Source organism: Gopherus evgoodei, chromosome 6 (assembly GCF_007399415.2).
Source record: "Gopherus evgoodei ecotype Sinaloan lineage chromosome 6, rGopEvg1_v1.p, whole genome shotgun sequence".
NCBI lineage: Eukaryota > Metazoa > Chordata > Testudines > Testudinidae > Gopherus > Gopherus evgoodei.
In genome coordinates this window covers 135,283,525-135,310,144 of record NC_044327.1, presented here as the reverse complement: position 1 = coordinate 135,310,144, position 26,620 = coordinate 135,283,525, and the positions used below count along the sequence as shown (strand labels likewise).

Sequence of the window (26,620 nt, the reverse complement as noted above, 5' to 3'; positions counted from 1 at the left end):
CTTTCATCTCTGACAGAGTACACAAATCTTGAAAAGGCTGGAGAGCAAGGGGAAAATCCCAGATCACCACGTGGAAATAGCACTATAGATAAGGGAATTCCTTGATTAGCACGTGTTACCTACAGCATGTAATTCTCCTGGACCTCCAATACTGGATGCTCAGTACTGAATTGCAGAGCACAAGAACGGCCAGACTGGGTCAGACCAAAGGTCCATCTAGCCCAGTATCCTGTCTGCCAACAGTGCCAATGCCAGGTGCCCCAGAGGGAATTTACAGAACAGGTACTTACCAAGTGATCCATCCTGTGGCCCATTCCCAGCTTCTGGCAAACAGGGACTCCATCCCTGCCCATCCTGGCTAATAGCTATTGATGGATCTATCCTCCATGAACTTATCTAGTTCTTTTTTGAACTTTGTTATAGTCTTGGCCTTCACAACATCCTCTGGCAAAAAGTTCCACATACTCATCATCATAGAATTGGTGGTGCCAGAAAATCAAGGGTGCTGGACCGTCAGCACCAGAATCAGCCAACACTGACAATTCAGTGAACCCTGTGGGCACTTGAGTAAGGTGTCACACCTTTAAGTGGCACATCAGAGAATCAACAGCATGGCCTTGGACCCTAATCTGGGCAAACCTATGAGCCTGGGTATTGCTGATGCTGTGAACCAAATCACTCTGACAAGGTACAAAACCACTTCAGCTAACGACTCAGTCACCGGTGCTTACCATTGCACCCGATGGAAACAGGGATGGTAACGCAGTATACACTGTGCAAAAAACCATTTCAGGTAAGTGACCTGCATGTCAATTGTGCCAGAACCTTAAGCACTAGCCTGTCGATCTGAATGGATCTGGGGACCTAACACCACTTATCTTGGTGCTGGACCACTTCAAGGAGGTGGTACACCATTCAATGGGGCCAAAACTTTAGCACCAGACTCAGGGAACCCAGATGGCTGTGAAGATAATGTTGTGCATAATGGCCACCAGACCATTTCATCAAGTGATTCACTAGAGACTCATGGAGCTGCATCCAAGGCACTAGACCAGGTCAACCTGGATGGTTCCAAGAACCTTCATGCCACTTACAGTGGATAAAAAACCACTCCTGGTTCGCTGTAGTGGACTGCACTAGAACCACCACACCAGATTAGGCTGACGATAGGGATGTAGAGACCTCAGTGCGACATCAACAGTAATGGGACCTTGGCACCAGATTAGGTCAATCTAGCGGGATCTCAGGACTGCATTGATAGTATCTGGAACCTCAACGCCATATTGGGTGATCCTAGAACAAGGGTGGGCAAACCTTTTGGCCTGAGGGCCACATCGGGGTTCCAAAACTGTTTGAGGGGGCCAGGTAGGGAAGGCTGTGCCTCCCCAAACCCTAACCCTATCCACCGCCTCCTGCAATGTGCTCCTCCGGAGTCCTCCGCCCATGTTCACCGTGCTCCCAACACCTGCATCCGCCTGCCTGCTCCCTTGAGGCTGCAGGTGATCCTCCCTCCTGTGCTGGTGGCACGGCGTGCTCAGGTTGTGGGGGAAGTGGGACAGCAGGGGAGGTGGGGGGACTAGTCTCCCTGGCTGGGAGCTTAGGGGCCAGGCAGGATAATCCCACTGGCCAGATGTGGCCCAAGGGCCGTAGTTTGCCCATCTCCATCCTAGAAGGTCCAGGGACTTTGGTGCTCTATAATCTGTGCCAGAACCTTGACATTGGGCTCAGTCAGCCAGTTAATACTAGAGACCTGGATACCGTAAGTTAGAGGCACTTAGGCTAACTGATCTCCAAAGTCCATGCTGGACTTACACATTACCAAACTAAATTGATGGGTCTTAAGGAGACTCCCCTTCAGCATGGTGAGGCAGCCCTCACACACCCCCATGCCAGATAGGTACCATTTCTTCTTTGTTCTTTTAAAGAAAGAAACTTGTACCAAACAACCACCTAACACAAAAACACCCCTGAAAAAAGCAGAAGAAAAAGAAGAACTAACAAAATGTGCATCAAGGATCTAGTGCGATGTCCAAATTTGTTGCACCTCCAATGGTCAAGAAGGAACTGAGGGAGAGTGGGAGGCCACTCTCCCTTTTATACACGTGAACCCTGTGTGAGGAGATAGAGGGTGGGGTGAGGGGCACCAATGGCTACTGCTCTTCAGAAGACAGCACAGCTCAATGCCAGGAAGCATCAGTTCCACTAATGCAAATAAGAAGAGGCCACTCAAAGAAGAACACGTTCTTATGCACTCAGAAGCATTTAAGCAATTTAGAAGCTTAACATCCATTTTCAAAAGTGGCTCAAGACACTTGGGCTCCTAAGTCCCTTGGAAAGCCAATAGGAATTAGGCTACTGAAGCATCTCTCGTCACTTTTGAAGGTGAAACTTGGAAGCTTCTGAAAAAGGTTGACCAATATGAAGATAAATATGGTTGTGGGTTGTTTTGTTTGCAAAATGTACTTGCTTTTTCTGAAATGTTTAAAAAAAAGGTCAAAATAATCAAATTCCTGTGGCCTGGAACTGAGCCTTGGAGAATTTATCTACATTTCTATACTCCAGTCATCAGAAGGAAATGATACAAAAAATATTTTGCCATAATTTTAACTATGAGCACTGTGTAACATTTATCCAAGTTCCTGCCACTTACAGATCTATTGGATTTCTTCAAACAGAAGCAGTACCAGAAAAACCATTATCACCAAAAAAAAACAACAACTGGAAAGTGTGTTTAATAGGGATCTGCTGCTGATTTACTAGGGGTGGAGAGAGAGGGGAAGGAAACAAGGCAGAGAAGAACGGACGGAGGTGTTCCAAAGCATGCCAAGATCCATTCCTCTCTCTCTCTCCTGGACCTCTCTGCCTACTCCTCTCACCTGCCATCTTCTGGGAAAAGATTGGGTTGGTTTCCTCTTGCAGTAGCAATGATAATCAAAGGAACTGTTATCATTCCTCATCACCCCAGCCAAGCAGTCAGCCATTCTACCCATCTCTGAAGGGAGCGCACAGCGGAAAACAGGATCTAGGTGGACAGGGGACTACACACTAGGTAAACTCAGAACAAGACTGACAAAGAACCAGTTACCCAGAATAGAGGAGGTTTCATCAAGGTCTAACTGTAGGTAGAGGACAGAAGCACAAACAGGACCCACGGGAAGGAGACTCTGGAAAAATTCCACCACGATTTCAACAGCTTCCACCCCACCATCAACCTCAGCCTGGATCAATCTACATGGGAGGTCCACTTCCTAGACATCACGATGCAAATAAGTGACGGTCACATTAACACCACCCTATACCGAAAACCTACCGACCGCTATGCCTACCTTCATGCCTCCAGCTTCCATCCCGGGCACACCACATGATCCATTGTCTACAGCCAAGCACTGAGGTACAACCGCATCTGCTCTAACCCCTCAGACAGAAAAAGACGGTTACTCACCTTTGTAACTGTTGTTCTTCAAGATGTGTTGCTCACATCCATTCCAGTTAGGTGTGCGCGCCGCGCGTGCACGTTCGTCGGAAACTTTTTACCCTAGCAACTCCAGTGGGCGGCAGGTCGCCCCCTAGAGTGGCGCCGCCATGGCGCTCGATATATACCCCTGCCGGCCCACCCGCTCCTCAGTTCCTTCTTGCCGGCTACTCCGACAGTGGGGAAGGAGGGCGGGTGTGGAATGGATGTGAGCAACACATCTCGAAGAACAACAGTTACAAAGGTGAGTAACCGTCTTTTCTTCTTCGAGTGATTGCTCACATCCATTCCAGGTAGGTGAATCCCAAGCCATACCTAGGCGGTGGGGTCGGAGTGAGAAGTAGCGGCATGGAGCACTGCAGATCCGAAGGCTGCATCCTCTCTTGACTGCTGGACCAGGGCATAGTGGGAAGCAAAGGTGTGGACCGATGACCAGGTTGCTGCCCGACAGATCTCCTGGATGGGCACACGGGCGAGGAAAGCCAGCGACGACGCCTGGGCCCTGGTAGAATGCGCAGTCACACGGCCCGTAGGGACGTGGGCCAAGTCATAGCAGGTCCTGATACAGGACATTACCCATGAGGATAACCTCTGCGAGGAGATAGGAAGCCCTTTCATGCGGTCCGCTACTGCCACGAAAAGCTGGGGGGATTTGCGGAACGGTTTGGTTCTCTCCACATAGAACGCGAGAGCCCTACGGACATCAAGCGAGTGGAGCTGTCGCTCCCTGCCTGAAGACTGAGGTTTCGGGAAAAAAACCGGGAGGAATATCTCTTGGTTGATGTGGAAGGCCGAGATCAGCTTGGGGAGAAAGGCAGGGTGTGGCCTCAGCTGCACCTTATCTTTGTGGAAGACTGTATACGGGGGGTCTACCACGAGAGCCCGGAGTTCCAACACCCGTCTAGCTGAGGTGATAGCTACTAGAAAGGCAGTCTTCCAAGAGAGATAGAGAAGGGAGCAAGTAGCTAACGGCTCAAATGGGGGCCCCATGAGCCGAGACAACACCAGGTTAAGATCCTAGATTGCAGCAGGGAGTCGGACGTTAGGGTATAAACGTTCCAGCCCCTTCAGGAAATTAGTCACCGTCGGGTGAGAAAAAACGGAGCGGCCATCCCCACCCGGGTGAAAGGTAGAGAGAGCTGCCAGGTGGACCCGCAAAGACGATATCGCCAGGCCCTGTTGTTTGAGGGACCAAATATAGTCTAAAATATTGGCCACCGAAACTTCCATGGGGCGGAGACCTTTCTCCACGCACCAACAGGAGAAACGCTTCCACTTGGCCGAGTATGTCGCTCTAGTGGAAGGCTTCCTGCTGCCCAAAAGTACCTCCCGTACCGGGGTGGAGCAGCGCAGTTCAGAACTGGTCAGCCACGCAGGAACCACGCCGCTAGGTGCAGCGACTGCAGGTCCGGGTGACAGAGAGTCCCGTGTTCCTGGGTGATCAGGTCTGGGTGAAGGGGCAGGGGAACTGGGTCGGCTATGGCCAGGTCCAGCAGCATGGGGTACCAATGTTGCCTGGGCCACGCCGGGGCTACCATGATCACGCGAGCCCTGTCCCTGCGCACCTTCAGAAGGACCCTGTGGACCAGTGGGAACGGGGGAAACGCGTAGTACAAGAGGGTCGTCCACGGAATAAGGAAGGCATCCGCTATAGACCCGGGCTCCCTGCCCTGAAAGGAGCAGAACGCCTGGCATTTCTTGTTCCCCCCGGACGCGAAGAGGTCCACACGGGGATAACCCCACCTCTGGAAGATTGAGAGGGTGACGTCCGGGCGAAGGGACCACTCGTGTGATAGGATGGATCTGCTCAGGCGATCCGCCAGCGTGTTCCGTACCCCAGGGAGGAAGGAAGCCGTGAGGTGAATGGAGTGGGCTACACAAAAGTCCCAAAGTTGCATCGCCTCGTGACACAGGGGAGAGGATCTGGTGCCGCCCTGCTTGTTGATATAGTACATGGTTGTCGTGTTGTCGGTAAACACTGCGACACAACGACCTCGAAGCTGGTGACAGAACGTTTGACAAGCAAGGCGGACCGCTCTCAACTCCCGCATGTTGATGTGCAGCTTCATCTCCTGCGGGGACCACAGGCCCTGTGTTCTCAGGGTTCCCAGGTGGGCCCCCCAGCCGAGATCTGAGGCATCCGTTGTTAGGGACACCGAAGGCTGAGGTGGGTGGAAGGGGAGCCCCGCACACACTACGGACTGGTCTAACCACCAGCCGAGAGAATCTAACACCCCCTGGGGGATTGTGATCAGCATGTCTAGCGGTTGCCTTGCCGGCCTGTAATGTGCGATGAGCCACAACTGGAGGGGCCTCATGCGGAGCCGAGCGTAACCGGTCACAAATGTGCATGCTGCCATGTGGCCTAACAGGGTTAGACATGTCCGAATTGATGTCAAGGGGGCTTCCCGCAACCGCTGAATGATCGCCGACAACGCCTGGAACCTCGGTAACGGCAGAAGAGCCTGGCCACGGAGGAGTCCAGTACGGCCCCGATGAACTCCACCCTCTGCGTGGGGAGCAGGGTGGACTTGTCTATGTTGATCATGAGGCCCAAGGTAGCAAACAGGCCGGTGATCTTGTGGACGTGGCTGCAAACCTGTAGCTCCGACGTACCCCGAATTAACCAATCGTCTAGGTAAGGGAACACGTGGATACGACTGCGCCGGAGATGTGCCACGACGACTGCCATGCATTTTGTAAATACCCTCGGGGCTGTGGAAAGGCCAAATGGGAGGACTGCAAATTGATAGTGAAGGCGGCCCACCATGAATCGAAGGAAAAATCTGTGGTGTGGCCAAATGGCAATGTGAAAATAAGCGTCCTGCATGTCGAGGGCGGCGTACCAGTCTCCCGGATCCAGGGATGGGATAATGGTCCCCAGGGATACCATGCGGAACTTCAACTTCACTAGGTATTTGTTGAGCTCTCGCAGGTCGAGGATAGGCCTGAGGCCTCCCTTGGCCTTGGGGATCAGAAAGTAGCAGGAATAAAACCCCTTGCCTTTCTCGTTTCCCGGAACTGCCTCTATAGCTCCTTTGTTGAGGAGAGTCTGTACCTCCTGTCGAAGGAATTGCTCGTGAGAGGGGTCCCTGAAGAGGGACGAGGAAGCGGGGCGGGAAGGAGGAAACGATATAAATTGCAGGCGGTATCCCTTCTGCACCGTGCGCAAGACCCAGCGGTCCGATGTTCTTTGGGTCCACGCCGGGAGGAAAAACGAAAGGCGGTTGGAAAACGGGGGGGGAAGGATCCGTGGGGGAAACTGTTACTGCGCCCTCGGGCGCACCTTCAAAACGAAGGCTTGGGTCCAGGCGGGGGCTTAGAGGAGCTTTGATTCTGGCCCCCCTGGTTCCCCGAATGCCTACGCCTTCCATTCCTGCCACGGCACCTATTGAGGTCCTGCCGTTGGCGGAACTGGGGGTATGGCCTGCGCTGCTGTTGCTGCTGTGGCCGGAAGGGTCTGCGCTGCGTTCCCGGCGTGTGCATCCCGAGGGAGCGCATAATGACACGATTGTCTTTGAGACTCTTAAGTCTGGGGTCTGTCTTTTCTGAAAACAGGCCCTGGCCTTCGAACGGGAGGTCCTGGATGGTATATTGGAGCTCCGGTGGAAGGCCAGAGACCTGAAGCCAGGAGATACGGCGCATCATTACCCCTGAGGCGAGGGTGCGGGCAGCCGAGTCTGCAGCGTCCAAAGAAGCTTGCAACGAGGTTCGTGCAACCTTCTTGCCCTCGTCCAGAATGGCCGCAAATTCTTGGCGGGCCTCCTGTGGCAGCAGCTCTTTGAATTTGTCCGCTGCCACCCACGAGTTAAAAGCGTATCTGCTGAGCAGGGCTTGTTGGTTTGAAACCCTGAGCTGAAGGGCCCCAGCTGAGTAAACCTTGCGGCCAAGGAGGTCCATACGTCTGGCCTCCTTGGATTTGGGGGCTGGAGCTTCCTGCCCATGACGCTCCCTCTCGTTCACCCACTGCACGGCCAGGGAACACAGTGTTGGGTGGACGTGGAGGTACTCATAGCCCTTGGAGGGGGCCATGTACTTCCTCTCGACGCCCCTCGCCGTAGGGGGGATGGAGGCCGGTGACTGCCAGATTGTATTGGCGTTGGCCTGGATTGTTCTAATGAAAGGTAGGGCGACCCTGGTGGGAGCATCAGACGAGAGGATGGTGACGATAGGGTCCTCGATCTCAGAGACCTCCTCGGCTTGCAGGCTCAGATTCTGAGCTACTCGCCTAAGGAGGTCTTGGTGCGCCCTGAGATCCAGCGGAGGAGGGCTACTGGAGGAGGTGCCAGCCACCGCTTCATCAGGGGAGGAGGATGAGGAGACCCCCGGCAAGAAAGTGTCCAGTGGGGGGTCCCCCTCAGCCCTCGCCTCTGTCTCAGGAGCAAGAGCAGGATCTTGCTGCTTGGATCCTTCCTCTCCATCCGGGGAGGGAGGGGGGCGAGACAACGAAGCCTCCGGCACCCTGTGCTCCGCCGTTGCAGGCCTAGCAGGAATCTGTTGGGGGCCCTGGGCTTGATGGTATGCCCAGGGGGTCCAAACCCCCCACTGCTGCGGACCTTGGTCCTGTTGCGGAGGGTCTTGAAACAATGCCGCCTGCCTGTCGGTGCCCAGCGCATACACGCTGTCTGCTTGAGAAGACACCGACGGCTGCCTAGAAGGCCATGGCGGGGCCGACCCCGGCTGGTAAGGGTCCGCGCGGGTCGGCACCGAAGATCTTCTCGGTGCCGGGGATCGGTACCGGAAGTCATAGCGTTGCCGGGATCGGGACCGGGTTCTGTCTCGGTGCCGGGATCTGGATCGGTACCGGCCGCTGCTTCGGTGCCGGGATCGGGACCGGGACCTGCCACAGACGCGGTGCCGGGAGGTCGACCGGGACCGGGACCTGCCACCAGCTCGGTGCCAGGATGTCGACCGGCGCGGCGAGTGACGGCGAGACTGGCTCCGAGAGTCACGGTGCCGGTATTGACGGCTGGAGTCAGACCGCGACCGTCTGGAGGTCGATCGGTGCAGCGAGTGCGACCGGTACCGCCGAGGGGAGCGGTGCCGGGACTGCGAGCGGCGGCGGGATCTCGAGCGACCGTGGTGTCGGGACCTGGATCGCGAGCGCGAGTCCCGAGACGGTGCCGTCATCATGGGCTTGCCTCTAGATGCAACCCGCACCGGAGGTACCGGGGGTGGCAGCTGAGTAGACTCAGTTAGGGCGATAAGGTCCCGTGCCGAGGTGAAGGTATCCGGAGTGGATGGGACCAATAGCTCAACCCCAGATCTTATGGGGGAGCTTGGCGGCACCGGACTCGATGGACCCACCGGGCCCGGAGTCGACGGTGCCGGCGGTGCCGCGGCCGATGTCGGGCGCTCCAATCGGGTCTGCCTGGCTGGAGTAGCAGACACTGACAGTCTCGCCTCCGCACCCGGTGCCGGGGAAGGTCGGTGCCGGGGAGTCTTCCCGGTGCCGGTGCGATCCGGTGCTGGCGGCGAGATCACGGCCTGTGAAGCTGCCGGGTCAAGTGCCGCCTCCATGAGGAGAGTCCAGAGTCTTTGGTCTCTCTCCCTCTTTGTCCTGGGCTTAAAAGCCTTGCAGATGCGGCACTTGTCCGACCTGTGCGATTCCCCCAGGCACTTCAGACACACGTCGTGGGGGTCGCTGGTTGGCATAGGTTTTTTACAGGCCGCACACTGCTTAAAGCCCGGCGAACCAGGCATGAGCCTGGTGCCGGGTGCCGGGAAGGGCTACAGCCCAGACCGGCAAACAACTATCTACAATACTATTTACACCTAATTACTTAACTAACTACTTAACGATCTAACTAACAACTGTAACAATAGTTAACAAGGAGAGCTAGGGACGTGGAGGACAGCTATGCCGCACTCTACAGTTCCAACGACCGACACGGCGGTAAGAAGGAACTGAGGAGCGGGTGGGCCGGCAGGGGTATATATCGAGCGCCATGGCGGCGCCACTCTAGGGGGCGACCTGCCGGCCCACTGGAGTTGCTAGGGTAAAAAGTTTCCGACGAACGTGCACGCACGGCGCGCACACCTACCTGGAATGGATGTGAGCAATCATTCGAAGAAGAACCAACACCTACAAAATCTCCACCAAGCATTCTCAAAACTACAATACCCACACGAGGAAATAAGGAAACTGATCAACAGAGCCAGACGTGTACCTAGAAGCCTCCTACTGCAAGACAAACCCAAGAAAGAAAACAACAGGACTCCACTGGCCATCACATACAGTCCCCAGCTAAAACCCCTCCAACGCATCATCAGGGATCTACAACCCATCCTGGACAATGATCCCACACTTTCACAGGCCTTGGGTGGCAGGCCAGTCCTTGCCCACAGACAGCCTGCCAACCTGAAGAATATTCTCACCAGTAACTGCACACCGCACCGTAGTAACTCTAGCTCAGGAACCAATCCATGCAACAAACCTCAATGCCAACTCTGCCCACATATCTACACCAGCGACACCATCACAGGATCTAACCAGATCAGCCACACCATCACCGGTTCATTCACCAGCACGTCCACCAATGTAATATATGCCATCATATGCCAGCAATGACACTCTGCTATGCACATCGGCCAAACTGGACAGTCTCTACAGAAAAGGATAAATGGACACAAATCAGATATTAGGAATGGCAATATACAAAAACCTGTAGGAGAACACTTCAACCTCCCTGGCCACACTATAGCAGATATTGAGGTGGCCATCCTGCAGCAAAAAACTTCAGGACCAGACTTCAAAGAGAAACTGCTGAGCTTCAGTTCATCTGCAAATTTGACACCATCAGCTCAGGATTAAACAAAGACTGTGAACGGCTTGCCAACTATAAAACCAGTTTCTCCTCCCTTGGTTTTCACACCTCAACTGCTAGAACAGGGCCTCATCCTCCCTGATTGAACTAATCTCGTTATCTCTAGCTTGCTTCTTGCTTGCATATATTATATATATATATATATATACATACACACACACACACACATACATACACACACACACACACACACACACCCCTCTGCCCCTGGAAATTTCCACTACATGCATCCAACGAAGTGGGTATTCACCCACGAAAGCTCATGCTCCAAAACGTCTGTTAGTCTATGAAGTGCCACAGGATTCTTTGCTGCTTTTACAGATCCAGACTAACACGGCTACCTCTCTGATACAGAGAGATCTCTGACTCCTGAGAATTAAGAGACAAATTTACCAAACAATCTGGAAGCAATTAGCTTGTCTTGATAAGAACCGTCTTGAGAAACTTCTGTCTATTTTAGATTTAACAACTCCCTGGTTACAGACAATATTTGCAGTTACTCATTTGCCAGCAGAGAAAACGAAATATGTTTTCTAAAAATGCAAACACTTCTTTCTGTACCAGTTTGCTTCATGACTGACTTGAAGTGGACAGCATGTAAACACTGGTAGAATGACTCGGCAGTGAAATATAATGGAATTTGACATTGCTAGAAGCAATTTTGGGCATGTATAAAGAACAAATCCTTGCCTTCTAAAATCCTAAATGAGTCTGGCATTCAGTGATTCAACAAACTGAGTAATCAAAGATTCCGTGCAAGCTAGTGTACTTCAAACAGTGATTTTCCATAAAATAAAAGCTATGTAACTTACTGATTTGCTCTTTCAATTTTAACTCCAGATCACTGGCAAAAGACATTACGGGGGTGCTGCGATTATTTCCACAAACAAGAATTAAGAAATTCAGAGTTAAAGTTAAATTAAGAACAAATCCAAACATGCTAAGGTCTGGAAAGGCACATATTATGCACCCAAAAACCTTAATTCTCCACTACAGTTATGCAAAAATTTTATATATATATATATTAAAGCACCCTCTGATATATATATATTAAAGCACCCTCTGAAAATAGCAGCAAAGAGTCCTGTGGCACCTTATAGACTAACAGAGGTCTTGGAGCATGAGCTTTCGTGAGTGAATACCCACTTCGTCAGATGCATGTGTGTGTCGGTATTCACCCACAAAAGCTCATGCTCCAATACGTCTGTTAGTCTAATAGGTGCCACAGGACTCTCTGCTGCTTTTACAGATCCAGACTAACACGGCTACCTCTCTGATACTTGCCTCTAAAAATAGTTAATCAAATATGGGTCTAATATACCCTAATCATAACTGTATACTCATTGACTGGAATGACTACAGAGCAGAGTTATGGTTGTAGGGGGGAGGTGATGAAAGGTGAGCAGAAAAGTGTGCAGAGCACAGGGGGTGACAAGCGAGAGAGTATCCCAGGTGAGAGGAAAGGAGATTTAGTGGCTATGCTGAAGACAGAGGGGAGAGGGCAAGGATGTGAATAGGGCCTGGAGGGGGAAGAGGTTTATGTCAGGGGAGTCTTGTGCTGGGGACAGCCAGGACTTTGCACCCAATAGGGACTTGGGGTAGGGAGCCAAGACATCAGTAGAGATTAATAAATAAGGCCAGAAGGGAACACTACACTTCTCCATAACACAAGCCCTCCTCCACAACACATAATTTCAGCAAGTGTTTACGTGCGTCAATCCTGTAACTTCTGGCTGAGCTATAGCATGTCTTTTAGAAAGATATCCAATCTGGATTTAAAGATCTTCCCATACAACTGCTGCCTCGGCTCCACAGCCTGCCAAGGTAGTGGGTATTAAGGCACCAGCGGCAGAAAGAGCCTTTAGAAAGCCAGAGACATTGGCACGTACGCTGCAATCCCCCACAACCCAGGGTCCTGCTTTGCATAGTGGCTGTCTGGCAAACACAGATCCTTTCTCCCATATGCTGCGTTCCTCCATTATAGATCTCCATTTTGACACACTGTACCTCAGGAGGAGCACCTTGTAACCCCCATATTCATCATTTGTACATAATTGTGATATTTCATATAAAGTATGCCACGGAAGGTCTCACGGGAAAAGCTATGATCTGCTGAAAGCCATTATTTATCTAAATATGTATATCATTAGTGCATATGATGTTATGAGAGTATACTGTGTGGTTGTCACTAGAATATGCTGTGAGTTGGCGAATCACCAGATATCAGCTGCCCAGAAACAAAGGACCTAGCCAAAACCCAGGCAGGGGTCAAACCACCATCGACAGCCATTGTCCAGCATGGAAGTTAAAATTCAGTGACTCACTAGCACAAGGCCACACCAGAGGAACTGCTCAACCTTGACTTGTGATTCAGCAATGCCAACCGATATGCCAGGACTTATGTTCTCTAAGCACATGGAATGAGGATATGAAATAGAGGACAGAGACTGCATGTTTTGTCCTGTCTCTTCCCCCTACCTATGCTGAAGGCAACAAGAAAGCTGGAGCTGAGGAGACAGGTCCCCAGGGATAAGAGAGAGAGCCTGCATATGAAAGACTGTAACCAACCTGCAGTATCCAGTGGGGTGAGAAAAACTGCTTAGTCCAGATGTTGCCTTGTCTAATAAAGTTGAGAATTTAGGCTCTGTGCTTATCTTTTATTTTCCTTTGGTAAGCACTCTGACTTTTGCCTATCACTTATAATCACTTAAAATCCATCTTTTGTCATCAATAAACTTATTCTAATGTTTATCCTTACCAGTGAGTTTGACTTAAGTGCTTGGTAAATCTGCTCAGTTTACAAAGGCTGGTGTATATCCACTGTCCATTGATGAAGAGGTGCACCAATTAATAAACTTGCATTGCTAAAGAAAGGGTCTTGAGCAGTGCAAGTTGGTATATTCCCGTGGTACAAGGCTGGGAGGATTTGGCTCGTGCCTCTCTGTGATTCGTGAGTGGCTCTGGGAGCATTCATGCAATCTAGCTGGGTGTGGGGCTCCACATGGGGTTGTACTGAGTGGTAACAGCACCTGGAGAGGTTTGCTGCTTGTCACCAGTAAGACATTGTGACAGATAATCCAGATTGGCGAGGAAAGGGGGCACAGCAGTTCTACAGTCCCAGGTTGCACCCTGGGGATCCCGTCACACTCATCATGCCCCGCTCTCAATGTTAGAAAGCTGCTCCCTGAGGAGAAACGGCCACCATGAGGAAGGCATCGGAGAAGACCAGAGATGTGAGAGTCGACCATAAACCATTGCTCGTGCACCCAGAGAAGTTTTTCCTCACCAGGAGTCCTGCTTCAATGAACCTAATCCAGTCCATTGGAGTGAAACGCCACACTGACAAAGCAGTGAACAGCCACACAGTTGATGCAAAACAGTAACAGTTAGAGGTCAAGTAATCTACCAATGAGATGTGTACAACCACCCCCTCTCACTCCACTGAATCATTTCAACCAATAGAATTGCAACATACAAATTAGCTGGAGAAAGTGTCATGATTGTTTGAGTTAACTTGGAAAGCCCAGTTTAAAAATGACCTGAACTATTGCTGGCCCAGTCTATAATTATAATTGGATGCAACAATGGTTAATTTCTTCAAGTGCAACCTATGAGATTTCAGTGAGCTTTATCTACATGATTCACACATTATAAAGCCAGAAGGGACCACTCTGATGATCTAGTCTGGTCTCCTGCACAACACAGGCGATAGGACTACCCTGAATTAATTTTTGATTGAACTAGAATAGCTCTTTCAGAAAAGCATCCAATATGGATTTAAAATATGGATACTTCAGGTTTTAAGACAATCTCTTAACTGTTAGACCTTCACAGAGGCAAATCATACCCACATCTGCCTACTCTGGGGTTCTTGCACCATCCTCTTAGGCATTTGGTGCTGGTCCTTGCCAGAGACAAGATATTGAACTGAATTGATCTTGAGTCTGATCCCATCTGGTAATTCCTATGGGACGCTTGGGAAGTCTCTTATTTCATTATTGAGCTCATTTAGGATAAGTCTGATGAGTGCAAAATTTCTTGGGCTTTTTAAAAAATTGATTTTTAACAAAATTAGTAGATGCATTTGTAAATTCTAAGAATACTCTTTCTATACTCAAATGTAGGATAGGCTATATTATTTCATAGCTAAGGGGATTGAATCCCTGTTTGATAAGGAAAACTCAACTCAGCCTTCACTATGGAATTACAAATGGTCTGTCCTAGACTATTTTCTTTTAAGATTTAAACGCATAAAGGTTCTTAAATTTTTTATTACTATTATTGTTGTGCAAAGTACTGAGTTATACACTAGCAGTGCAGAAGCTGTACAAGCACTCATGACTCCCACTGTACTCTTCAGAACAGCACAACCACTGATTTACTATGTAAAAATAAGAACTACAAGGCCAACGGTTTCAGAACTTGGTGAGGACTACTTACATATTTAGGTAAATCAGGTAGCCTGATTTTCAGTGATATTGAGCACTCACAGCCCCCACTGAAGGCAATAGACAAAGAGTAGATAAGGGTGTGCTATAAGGAATTTACTAGGAGTTCAAAAAGATTTAATAGATTGGCCACTTACTGTATACATTTACATTGCCACATTTCTAATGGCTCCATTTTCACGCCCAGGGTCAAATCAAATTAACCACTCATGCAAGATCTATTGTTTAATACTTTGGAGACTGCTAACAGATGTTTCCTCCTAGGTTTTCCATCTGGCTGGAAGGCTACAAAATGCCACTGTTCCAAGAAAGAATAGTTACATAGCATGTGTAATGTTTGACAAGTTTATTGTTCTCTTTAAACAAGATGAAAATTGATTTGTGATCTGACATCAGGCCTTCACCTTATCTGTTTCATAAATAGGACTGCTGTCTAGCAAGATTGAGGCTACTAGCAAGAGGTCTAGAAATGACAATTGTAGTTTTAATTTTTACAACTTTGATTTACATAAAATGAAAGCTTTATACACTGCAGACGATGCTTGTCATGGGAGCTTTAAGATTTAAAAATGCTGTGCTGTGGAAACAGGTGCAGCTATCTGATACATGCAAATTCCTCCTGATTCACCCACACATCATGAGATTTGGAAAAGATCATTCACATGAGCCTTTCACAACTGCTTAGAATCTTCTGTATTGCTACTGCAGGCAGCCACGAAAGTCGTTTTAATGATCTGGAAGAACATTTATTCCTCAGCCACTTTACACTGGTACAGTTTTTTTTTGATCCTTTGAAGTTTGGAGCCTGGTAGCTAAGTCACCCCAACTTAAATATTTTAGTTTTTTCAACTCAGTTTGTTGGTTTTAAATTTTATAGGCTAATTGTCCTTTTCCGTATGTGAATCCATTTTAAGGATTATTTTCCTGCTTTAATACCTACAGTATTGGTTTAATTTTTAAAGCTGCACTTGGAATTATTTTAGATACCACTGTTGGGATGCTCGATATATTCTCTGGTAGGGCTTTCAGCTAGAAGTGACCAGGAAAACCTGAATGTTTTAACTGATTAAATGTTCGAAATCTCTGAAGATATTACAGACAAAATGATTAAACCACACACAGATACTTCTCCTGTCCAAAAAAAGGTAAACAGTAATTAACCTTTACTAATGTTAACAGCTTTGTAGTGATCCCATAATCAGCCTATTGGATAAACAACCTATAGAATGTAATACCCTAATCTTATAGGATTTTAACAGAGGATAGCAGACTTGTTTGAATTACAGAGCATGAAATTTTATTATGCTGCTTCTGTAACCCACATGATACTGCAGCATTTCACTTTATTGCTCCAGGGAAGGAGACTAGGATCTTAGCCAGATATTCTGAGTATCTGCACATGTGCAGAGAGTTGCCCTGCCCTGCTCTTCTCATCTAGAGGGTCCCAGAAACTTCCACAACAGAGTGCAGCAGTTACCGGACATGCTCCGTAGCTGTTTTGATGCTGCATTATATAAAGTTTTCACTGTGGGCAATCCACCTGGCAGGCGCCACCCAAGTCACCCTCGGAGTGCTGAGGTAACCAAAATGCAATGGGGGCGGCGGGAAGGTTATAAATACAGGAGTTAAAGACAGCTCTTATGGACTGAGTGACTGATCAAAGCAAGACCAAAAGATGTGTCTGCTGTGTGGGCTGGGTCCCAATCTCTGTACCACTCTGGGTATGGGTTAGTGCTCTTCCAGTTTTATTTACCAGGCTGGCAAGGGAGCATTTGTTACCCCTAGAGCAGTGGTTCCGAAACTTTAACAACCTGTGAACCCCTTTCACTAAAATGTTAGGTCTCACAAACCCCTCCTAAAAATGAATATTTCCAGAGATTTTCTCTTTTACCTGAGTACAAATTATAAAAGCAGTCATCTTGGAAATATAAAATTTGTTTTCAATGACATGTTTATTCACACTATTATTATTTATCATTACAGAATTTTTATTACATTATGAAAACAGCAACTCTTTCAAGATCTCACTTTTGTAGCTTGTATCACTTTGAATAAGCCTGTTTCATCAAGGAGCATCAAATGTGAAACAGCAGGAAGGTATTTAAGAAGAAGACTCGAAGTTCCTCCTACACAAGCATTCAGGTCTTGAGTAGTCCAGTCAAACAACACATGTTACGAAGCTTAATCTTGTTCTTAATTTTTAAAACAATGCTAGGTGCCTATTTAATTTTAAAAACAGCAAAAAATATCCACCTCCCTTTTCGTTTCTTATAAGGAGTCTTGAAATTTAAATCTCCTCAGTGTGACATATATGCTTGCTTTGATCTGCACAGCTATTGGAAGTCCAAGGGACAGCTCTGTCCACCATTAGGGAATTTTTTTCCGAGAACCTGCTGTAACATTTCATGAACTCCAGTTTGGGAACCACTGCCCTTGCCTGTGGAACTTCCATTAAGCTATCAGCTAACTGCTCTAACTGGAACTGTATCTCCCTTAGAGGGAGAGACTGGACCAGCACTTTGTGAGTTGAAGGTTTGTGAATTCTTGCCTGACTTAGCTCGGCTTCTGGAGAGATGATGCCCTATAACGAGCTCCAGGAAATGGATATTCTATATGCTGATCCCAACCCCTGCACCACTCTGGATACAGACTACAGACTTCTTGGAAGGACTGAGACCTGCCATTTCTCAAGCTCTGCAGACTCCAGGTGACACACACTACATACTACATTTATGCCAGAAAGGCTGAAAAATGACCTCTGAAAAAGGATCAGAGGGGACACGCTGTGTTGAAGTATAGAGAACATTATGCTGAAACCTTATATTTGAAAGTTTGTAATAGAAATAAAAGGTGTAAGTCTGTACATGGGACACCAGAAGTTTACTGTCAAACAGCTTTTGTTTAAAATTGATTCATAGTATTTCAAACACTATTTACAATATTTTATACTATTTAAAATGCATTCTGTGTGCACTGTCTGATTTACTGAGAAAGCGTATAGTGCTCTCCCTTTGAAATTGACTGGGGTCTATTACCATCCATTTATCAGGGTTTTACATACAATAGCCCTGAGGTTTAAAGCTGTGTAATGCTTTTTGAAAAGTCCTGAAAAGACTGAACTCTGACCTGTACTTCACCAAAGAGTTATGCTGAGGATGAAGGGGAGTGTATAGTTAAAGAATATTGCCTGAGCATTCCCTCCCATCCCTGTTACACTTCCAAAAGCTGTCAAACCATTAAAGGATGCATCAACTTTGCTTTCACCTTACAATAGCATTAGATATCCCCTCCCTGCTGAAAACTAAAAATATAATTTTGCAAAACAATCAGTATACATGTGCTAAAGTCTTCCCTCATTCACGTTTTCATAAGTACCAAAAAGGAAACAGATCCAAAATAGTGAGTTAGTTGTTTTTGCTTTAACATTAATGAATATTTTCTTCATCTCACTGTTTTAAAGAATATGCTGAGAATAAATGCAATATTAGGAATAATACACAAAATGTTGCTACATTTTAACAGGTGCACTGACATGATTTCACTCTCCAAATATTCTCCTTCTCAAAAAAATATAACATTAAAAAGAGTCATAAGACTACCATATAATACTCTTAAAAATCATGTTAATGATCTGAAAGGGAAAAAATAACCTCAGAGTGAAGACTGAAATATATTCCATCCAACTCTCCCATTATCCATAGTTCCTACAGAGATCTGAACATTTTGGATGATCTCATAAACCTTATGTGCCTACTACATACGCAAAACAAGAATAAGTTAAAGGCAGAGTTTCAGATTTCACTATTAAACTTGTACGGTTAAGATCATTCACAGGGTTCTTTATGGCAGAAGCCTATATTTAGAGAATTCTTCCTGATCTATAAAAATGGCTAGTTTGACATCAGACCTAGATGTAACCTTCTGCAATGCAGGCTGCCATTGCGTAACTGCAGCTCTAACTAGAGAACTTTGCCCAAATATACCAGCCTATGTTAAACTAATGTCCTTTCACCCTATGGTTATTTAAGAGAACATAGTGTTGAGAGAGAAAATAAAGTCATACTTACAACACTGGGAGGCAGCAGTGGGCAATGGTTTCTTCTGGACTTCTTCTGAAAATGAATACTAAGGGAAGACAAAAGAGCGCAGACAGATAACAGATTGAAAGCAACCTTATGAAACAGGATTTCTAGAACGTAGCAAGCTTACGCTTTGAGAGTATATTGGCGTGAGGGGTGGGTCCTGGGGAGGCAAGGTGTTAAAGTACAAAATATTTTCCTTAATACCCAAGTACAGAACATGCTCCCAGAAAAGTAAAAACTGGCACTATCCCATGCCAAAATATCTGTTGATGGCTGCACACAAGACTTGGGTAAAGTCTTATCTACTTTAAAAGCTCAAGAGAAAAAATTTCAGACTTGGGGACCTCAAATTAGGCACCTAACTCCATATTTAGTCACCTAAAATATAAATGTCTAACTTTCAGAGCTGCTGAGCAGTGATTTCAGTGGAATGTGCATGCGCTCAGGAGCCTGAGAATACAGCAATTTATACATTAGATGCCTAAATCTGAACTTGAGGTACTCACGTTTGAATGCTGTGGCAGTGCTGGATGTGGGAACTGGGAAAGAGCTAGACAATGTGCTCATTAGTAGTGCAATACCCAGAATACTCTTTCAGCAGAGTCTGGAAACATCCAACAACATGAAGGATTTTACATCTTATTTAATACTACACTGGAGTACACAGATTCCATTTAACCAATTTTGGCTTATTCCAAAAAGGTCTGCTACAGCATTAAAGGTGCTGCCTGGAGATATGTTTATGATATTATTTTGCCCACCTCCTCCCACCGTGGACCAATAATTCAAAAATAATCCAGTGTCCGTCTGAGGCGAGAGACAGAAGATAAGTAGAATAATTTCTAATCCTATTAGGCAAAATGTCAAGAACACAACCCTCACCAGCCAAGAGCTGGGGAAAAGATCTCCAAAGTCAGTGGAAGCTGCAAGTTTTGAAATATTGATTCATCAATCAATGCCTTACACTGACCACCAGCGGGGCTATTTCACAATAAATGAGGAAGTAAACACAGGGATGTACTTTCCACTGACTAGCAAGAAGCTGAATAGGTAAGCACAGTGAGAAAGTACAGGCTGGATGAGCAGACAAGGCATCTAAAAGAACTGGGGATTGCATCACAATCCATGCAAACTTCTTCATCTACTGAGAATTTGATGAATCGCTAGAGGGCACCTATGTTCCACTGCGTGTCTGGCACTAGAATTCCCCTCCTAAAACTCAGCTTTCATCCCAGGAGGAGGGATGTATTGCAGCAGAATTACTGAAAAGTTGTACGTTCACATGACTTGCTTTTCACTAGATTCACAGATACCAAGAAGCCCTAGAGCTATTACTGGAAATGCTCCCTGAAGCCAGAAAAAGCTACACACAAGCTATTTTTCATCCACTTAAACACAGCTGAGAGACTAGGTTAAACAGTTCAAGACAAGACTTAACTTCTGCCCGAGTATTCTCAATCTCCACAATGAATCCACTAACATACTTAACGGAGGAAGACTAAGTTAAGGGTACAATAAATTTCCCCCAAACTTCAACACGCTATAGCTATCACCAACAGGACATTTTAGCAATACTCTCTTGGGAAACATGATTACACTTTAGGTTAACACTGTTTACACCTGCCCTTGTTGGAGTTAACAAGTTCCTTAAAGGCAAGAAATTAAGTTCGTCAACCAGATGAATATCACCTTCAATAAGACAAGTGTCCTTGGTGTATAGTTTGCATAAAGAGCTAAGAAACTGAAGTGTTTCTTTTTTGGTTCTAAATAACAATGAACATAGCCGGAGGCAGCACTGCTCTCCTAACTGCCTCATCCTGCTGTCTAGCAGAACCAAAGTTTTACACTTGTTTTGAATCTAAGTATTATCCAAAAATCAATTTCCCCTCAATTTTCACATGCTGTAGCCTCTCTTAGAGCATGGCTATACTTGCAGATGTAGAGTGCTGAGAGTTAAACCATGCCTCAGAGAGTGCAGTAGGGAAAGCGCTGCAGTGTGTTCACACTGTCAGATTCAAGCGACTGGCAGGGCAACATTAGCAGCTCTTGCAACGCCACAGAGAGCAGTGCATTGTGGTAGCTATCCAGCATGCAAGTGGCTGCAACGTGCTTTTCAAATGGGGGAGGTAGGGTGGAGTGTGACAGGGAGTGTGTTGTGTGTATGGGGGGGGAGAGAGTGAGTTTTTGGGGAGCTGAGAGCATGTCAGCATGCTGTCAAGTTCAGACAGCAGCAGACTTTCTCCCCCCTCCTCCCCCCACAACAGCAGCATTCCACACTAATGACTTGCTTTGTCCCGGAGCAGATAAGCAGCTACTGTCAGAAAGAGCTTTGAAAGCGCATTTCCACATTCCTACAGCCAATTCCAAAACAATGACAAGAGGGGCCACTTGACTTAAGGAGATTACGGGATGTTTCTGGAGGCTAATCAAAGCACAGTAATGCAACAGCGTGTTCACACGGACACTGGGGCATTTCAGCCAAGGCGCAGCAAGCGTTATGCTTCTCGTGGAGGTGGATTACCAGGAGCGCTCCAGCTGCAGAGTCCAGGTGCTCTAAGTGCCTTGCCAGTGTGGACAGGTCGTGAGTTAGGGCGCCTGGGGCTGCTTTAATGCGCTCTAACTTGCAAGTGTAGCCAAGCCCTTATTCTAGTTAGCATTAACACTGGACACAAGGGAATGTGAACAGCTCAGTGAAAAACTTATGAATGAAGGAAAACTGTAGTAATGACCTAAACTTAACTGTCATGGAAATTCTGCATAGCACTACAGTACACTCTGGAGCATTTTGGATCAGAATCCTACTATATTTATAGTGTTCACCTGTTTCAAGTGAGGTTTACTCACCTCACCACGATCTCCCAAAGAGTTTATCTGTTCTAGTTTTTTGGTCCAATATCTGGCTTCCTCCTCAGGGATATCTATAGTGACAGCAAAGGCATCAGTCATTCGCACCAAATTAGTTGTCCAGCAAGTTATTTTTTTAAATAAATTTATATTTAACAGGAACACTTTAAACAGTGATGATATTCCAAGAAAACAGGATATTTTTTAAAGCACATCAAAGACAGCCTTCATTTTGAAATTCACTGAAATGTCCTCTATTAGCATCAAATGTAAAATAAGTTTTAAATAGTAATTTAGTTCCAGATCTCCGTATGGAAACATTCTAGTTTATTGCTACTTAACCAAACACAAAACACGCACAAAGCAGAAAAGAAGGACGCAAAATCTGACGTTTATACTATTATAATAAATATGAGTCACTAAAAAAAACTATGAACCAGCTACACACTTGGAAACACAATATGATGTGGTCAAAGGCCTCTTCTCCCAAGTTCTCCCCCCTTAGCCCCAGAAGAACAATGCCCCTAACTACCCTTCCAGAGAGCACATTTTCACTGATGGCACATCAGGGTGTACGTAAGCATCTACAAACTAATAAAATCACCCCAGTTTTCCTTTGCAGGCCATAAACTGGCTGTTCTGCTGCAATCGATGTTACCTGAATGAATTATGCTAAAGTGACAGTGTGTTGTTCTGTGCTGTGAAGGTTTAACTTTATGGTAAACTAAAAACACTGCTTCCTCTTCTAAAGCCTGAACTGTCCAGTTACACAATTAACATGCTTGTGCATATCAGCTAGATGTTTGCAGCTGACAGTTTAGTACCTCTGGCTTGGGTAACTCTTTTCTATTTCAAAATTTAAAACAATAAAAAAAATTATATAATGGAGTGTGGAATTCTGTCATTTTCAGTGAGGGTCATCTTTTTGAGAAGGAGATTGTCACTCGCGCTTGGGAGATGAACTAGTGCAGATATACCCTGCATTGGGGCGGGCAGAGAGTGTGCTCTGAGGACTGCAATTTCACAGAATGATGCTCAAGTTACAAATGTACAAGCTGCAAATCTAGACGGTACCAAGAAAAGGCAGTAAGCTGCAACAGCAGCAATGGGGACTGCTGCCGCTGAATTCAAAGCATCCCCATAAGAGAATTATTGAGGTCACTTCAGAAATGTCAGCAGGATGCAGAACAGAATCCAAGAAGGAGAAGCCATGGAGGAACACAATATTAAAGGAAACGCACTGTTTAGAGTGCCTCTCCCAGAATACTTAACAAAAGGATAACATTTCTAAAAAATGAGGTTTTAGAAAAACAGGGATCATTTTTGCACATTTTTTTTTAAAAAATCACAAATTCAAAAAGTAGCATTTAGCTTTAGCGTTTGCTTTCTAATGGTCCTTCGTTCTTATTTCAAAGTAGAGACTATTCTCCTGGGGAATTTGAGGGGAGGAGGAAGTACCAGAGTCCATCCTAGATAACAGAGGCACTGCTCCAGTTGCTAGTCACCACCATTACACACTTGCAATTAAATGACAACTTCTAAAGCAGAGAAACAAGAAGGATAATTACTAATATTTATAACGCTTATAACTTTACATTTTCAGGGATGTCATTACAAAACAAGAGATGTTTCTAGTGGTGGAATTCTTTTTTCTGTGGCTTGAACCTTCATCAATCCATAGGCAGCTTCAAGGATGTATTAGGAAATACCATAAACAAAAATGGAACAGAATCAGCAGCAGTCTGAAATGAATCTTTGACCAAAAGCAGCTAGCACGTTCACTAACTCCTGAAGAAAATATTTAGTGTTAGACTGAGGTTTTATTGCATTACAATAGGAAGTGACAAAACCCTAGTTCAGTTCGTTGCCACAGCCTTTATAAATGTGACAATCTGCAAGGCTAAAGGATGACATCTATAAAGTGAATATCCTCAAGAAATTAAAAAAGTGAAGCTCAAGCCTTTCTGAAAACGTCTTGAGAAATAAAAGTCCTGTACTGGGACCAGGATAGTTTTGTCCAACACAGTGAAGTCTTTTCCAAGGCCTATGGGACACTTTAGAAGTAGACAGTTCCCTAGACCAGTGTTTCTCAAAATGAGGGTCCCTAGACCATTGTAGGGGTGTCAGATGGCAGGCTGGTGGCTGGGCACCCAGCTGTGAAGGCAGCGCCACCCACAGCAGCATCAGAGAAGTAAGGGTGGCAAAACTGTCTGAAAATACCATGCCACCCTTACTTCTCTGCAGCAGGCTTCACAGCCTCTGACTAGCAGAGCCACTCTCGGCAGGGAGCTCCATGAGAACAAGGCCATTTTGACTGCATCACTTCCCTAAGCAAGGCCCTTGTTTTCATAGAATGTGGCCTACCACTTCTATAGCGTATGAAGAGCCCTGGCCCTCACTCTAACAGCAGGAGAAAAACAGTGAAAATAAAAAATATATAGTACTGTAAAATTTGGAAAACTAATTTGTTAAAACAATGGATCATTTTATTGTACATGTCATGAAGAGAGGAGCTCAAGCTGATGGAGGGTGGAAAACAGGATTTGTAAGTGCAGGAAAAAAAAACAAAACCCAGAAAAAACTACAGTTCTTATTCGTCATTTGGATTTACTTACACTGGCTTAGAAGACATTTTGTGCAGTCAAGTTTTGGCCAATAACAGTCTAAAACCAAACAAACTTCAGCAACATTTACAAACAAACAAATCACCCTAGGTATGTGGAGAGGTCTGTGGAATTTTTTTTAAAGAAACCTTCATAATAATTGGAGATATACTTATCTCCTAGAACTGGAAGGTCATTGGGTCCAGCCCCCTGTCTTCACTAGCAGGACCAAGTACTGACTTTTGCCCCAGATCCCTAAGTGGTCCCCTCAAGGATTGAACTCACAACCCTGGGTTTAGCAGGCCAGTGCTCAAACCACTGAGATATCCCTCCCCCTTCAAACTTGAGCAACAAAAAACTAATGCAAATCAGCAACTGAAAGCCAAAACTCTGGGAAGCACCTTATGCTCTCTCACTTTCAACCACCAGGGCAAAGAAGCCTCACCATCACCCAATCTTATTTTTCCTGCATCTAAAAAAATGAGATGATAGGACTGGCAAAATGCTGCTGCTCAGCTGAGCTCTATTCCACTATCAGATGATACAGTGAGTCATTGTACTGAGGATATGTCAGGTGGTGGAAAGGATTAAAAAGAGCACATTCTTTTCCTTACATATTGATGAATCCACCAATGTTTCAGGGGCAGCATAGTTAGTGGTCTATGTTCGGTATACTTGGGAAAACAGAGTAAAAGATGACTCTCTCTTTGGCAAGGCACTGCCGACATACTAGGGAAGAGGAAATATTTAAGCTCCTTGATACCTTTATAACAGGGGAACACATTAATTGGGAACAGCTTTGTAGGGATCTGCACTGATGCTGCGACAGCTGTCTGGTACCAAAATGTGGTCTTGTCGCCCAGTGGACATGCTGCATGATTCACAGGAAGGCTCTTGCTGGTAGGAATATGGATCCCTACCTTAAATCAATTTTGAGTCAAGCTGTAGCAATCAATTTTATTAAAGCAAAGCCACTGAATTCCCAACTTCTTAGAAGTCTGTGTGGAGAAATGGGTTTGGATCATCAGCACTTATTACTACACACAGAGGTTCACTGGCTGTCGTGGGGGGGAGTTCTAACCACCTGTTTGAACTGAGAAATAAGGTGTGTTTGTTTCTGACTCAAGTGGATTCCACCCTGAAGAAACATTTAAGTGGCATCAAATGGTTGGTTGGCAGCTCTCTTGTATCTACCAGGCATTTTTTACATTTGATTAAATTCATGAATGAGTCACTACAAGGAAATGAAACAAACAAACATTCTCAAACTCAATAACCAAATCTATGCCTTCACTAAAAAAGTGAATCTTTGGAAGTCAAGTCAACAACAAAAAATTTCAAATGTTTTCAGGGCTGAAGAATCTGCTGGAAATCTCAGCCAGTGATGTCATCATTGGGAATATAAAAACACGTAGCTGAACACCTCCCTACATTCGCACAGAGTATTTCAAAAACTGGGCTCAGTTGTGACCTAACCACATTTAACTTCATAAGAACCCATTCGATTATGAGTTTTCTCCAACTTCAAATGTCAGGTTGAAAGCTCCAGAGGAACTGACTGACACCTCACATGATTCTGTTCTGAAGCAATGATTCCAATCCTAGCCTCTGCTGACTTCTGGGTTTCACCTCAAAGCAAACTATCCCCAAATCTCAACTGCAGCAAGTAAAGTGTTTCTCCCATTCACAACTACTTATGTGAACCTGTTTTTTTCACCTTTGACATACTTAAAGAATAAACACTAGACAAAACTGAATGTAGAGGACAATTTAAGGGTCTGCCTGAGTTCCCTGGAGTCACAATTCAAAAAAAACTTGTGTGCTTCAAAACAGCAGCAGCCTTTGCATTAAGAGTCCAGATACCTGTTTGTATATAATTATGTATAAAGCCACAATCCTTGGACAATGTTATGATTATTACCACAATCACTGGAAAAGGCTTTCAACTCCCACAACTGTATCCTGTTGCCTATTTTTCCCCCCCCAGAAAATGTGTTCCTTAAAGTCCACATATTTGTTCCTGAGAAATGTTGCTTTACGCTTTTTGAAACGCTTCAGTGCCTTTGACTGCAGGGATAATGATAATCTGCTTCTTTTAGTATACTTATGAGTAGGTACAGTAATTTGCTGTCACTTTTGAGGGGTGGGGGGCAGTCATCACAGCCTGAAATATTTTCAAAGGGAGTCCCAGCACAAATAGTTTGAGAATCCCTGCACTTTTAACAGATTGCACTTTGTTAGCAGATACCAGCACATGTTCAATCTCTCTCCACCTGAGAAAAAGGAGCTGCAAGAGAAGTTTGTTGATTACCAGTTGATGTAGAAATCAGCTATCACAGAATCA

General features: G+C 46.0%; 1 protein-coding gene across 4 annotated transcripts in view; it reads right to left on the bottom strand.

Annotated features, from left to right (window-relative positions):
- Nucleotides 1-26,620, bottom strand: part of UNC13B (unc-13 homolog B) — a 402,723-nt gene that overhangs the window by 289,628 nt on the left and 86,475 nt on the right. For 3 of the 4 annotated variants that reach the window (XM_030566250.1, XM_030566251.1, XM_030566252.1), the window contains exons 6-7: nt 21,674-21,747; nt 18,815-18,872 (exon numbers count right to left, since the gene is read on the bottom strand). The exons of the other annotated variant lie outside the window; for it this stretch is intronic. In XM_030566250.1, the coding sequence (XP_030422110.1) occupies nt 18,815-18,872; nt 21,674-21,747 (132 nt within the window). The remainder of the gene's footprint in view (nt 1-18,814; nt 18,873-21,673; nt 21,748-26,620) is intronic. 4 annotated transcript variants of the gene reach the window in all.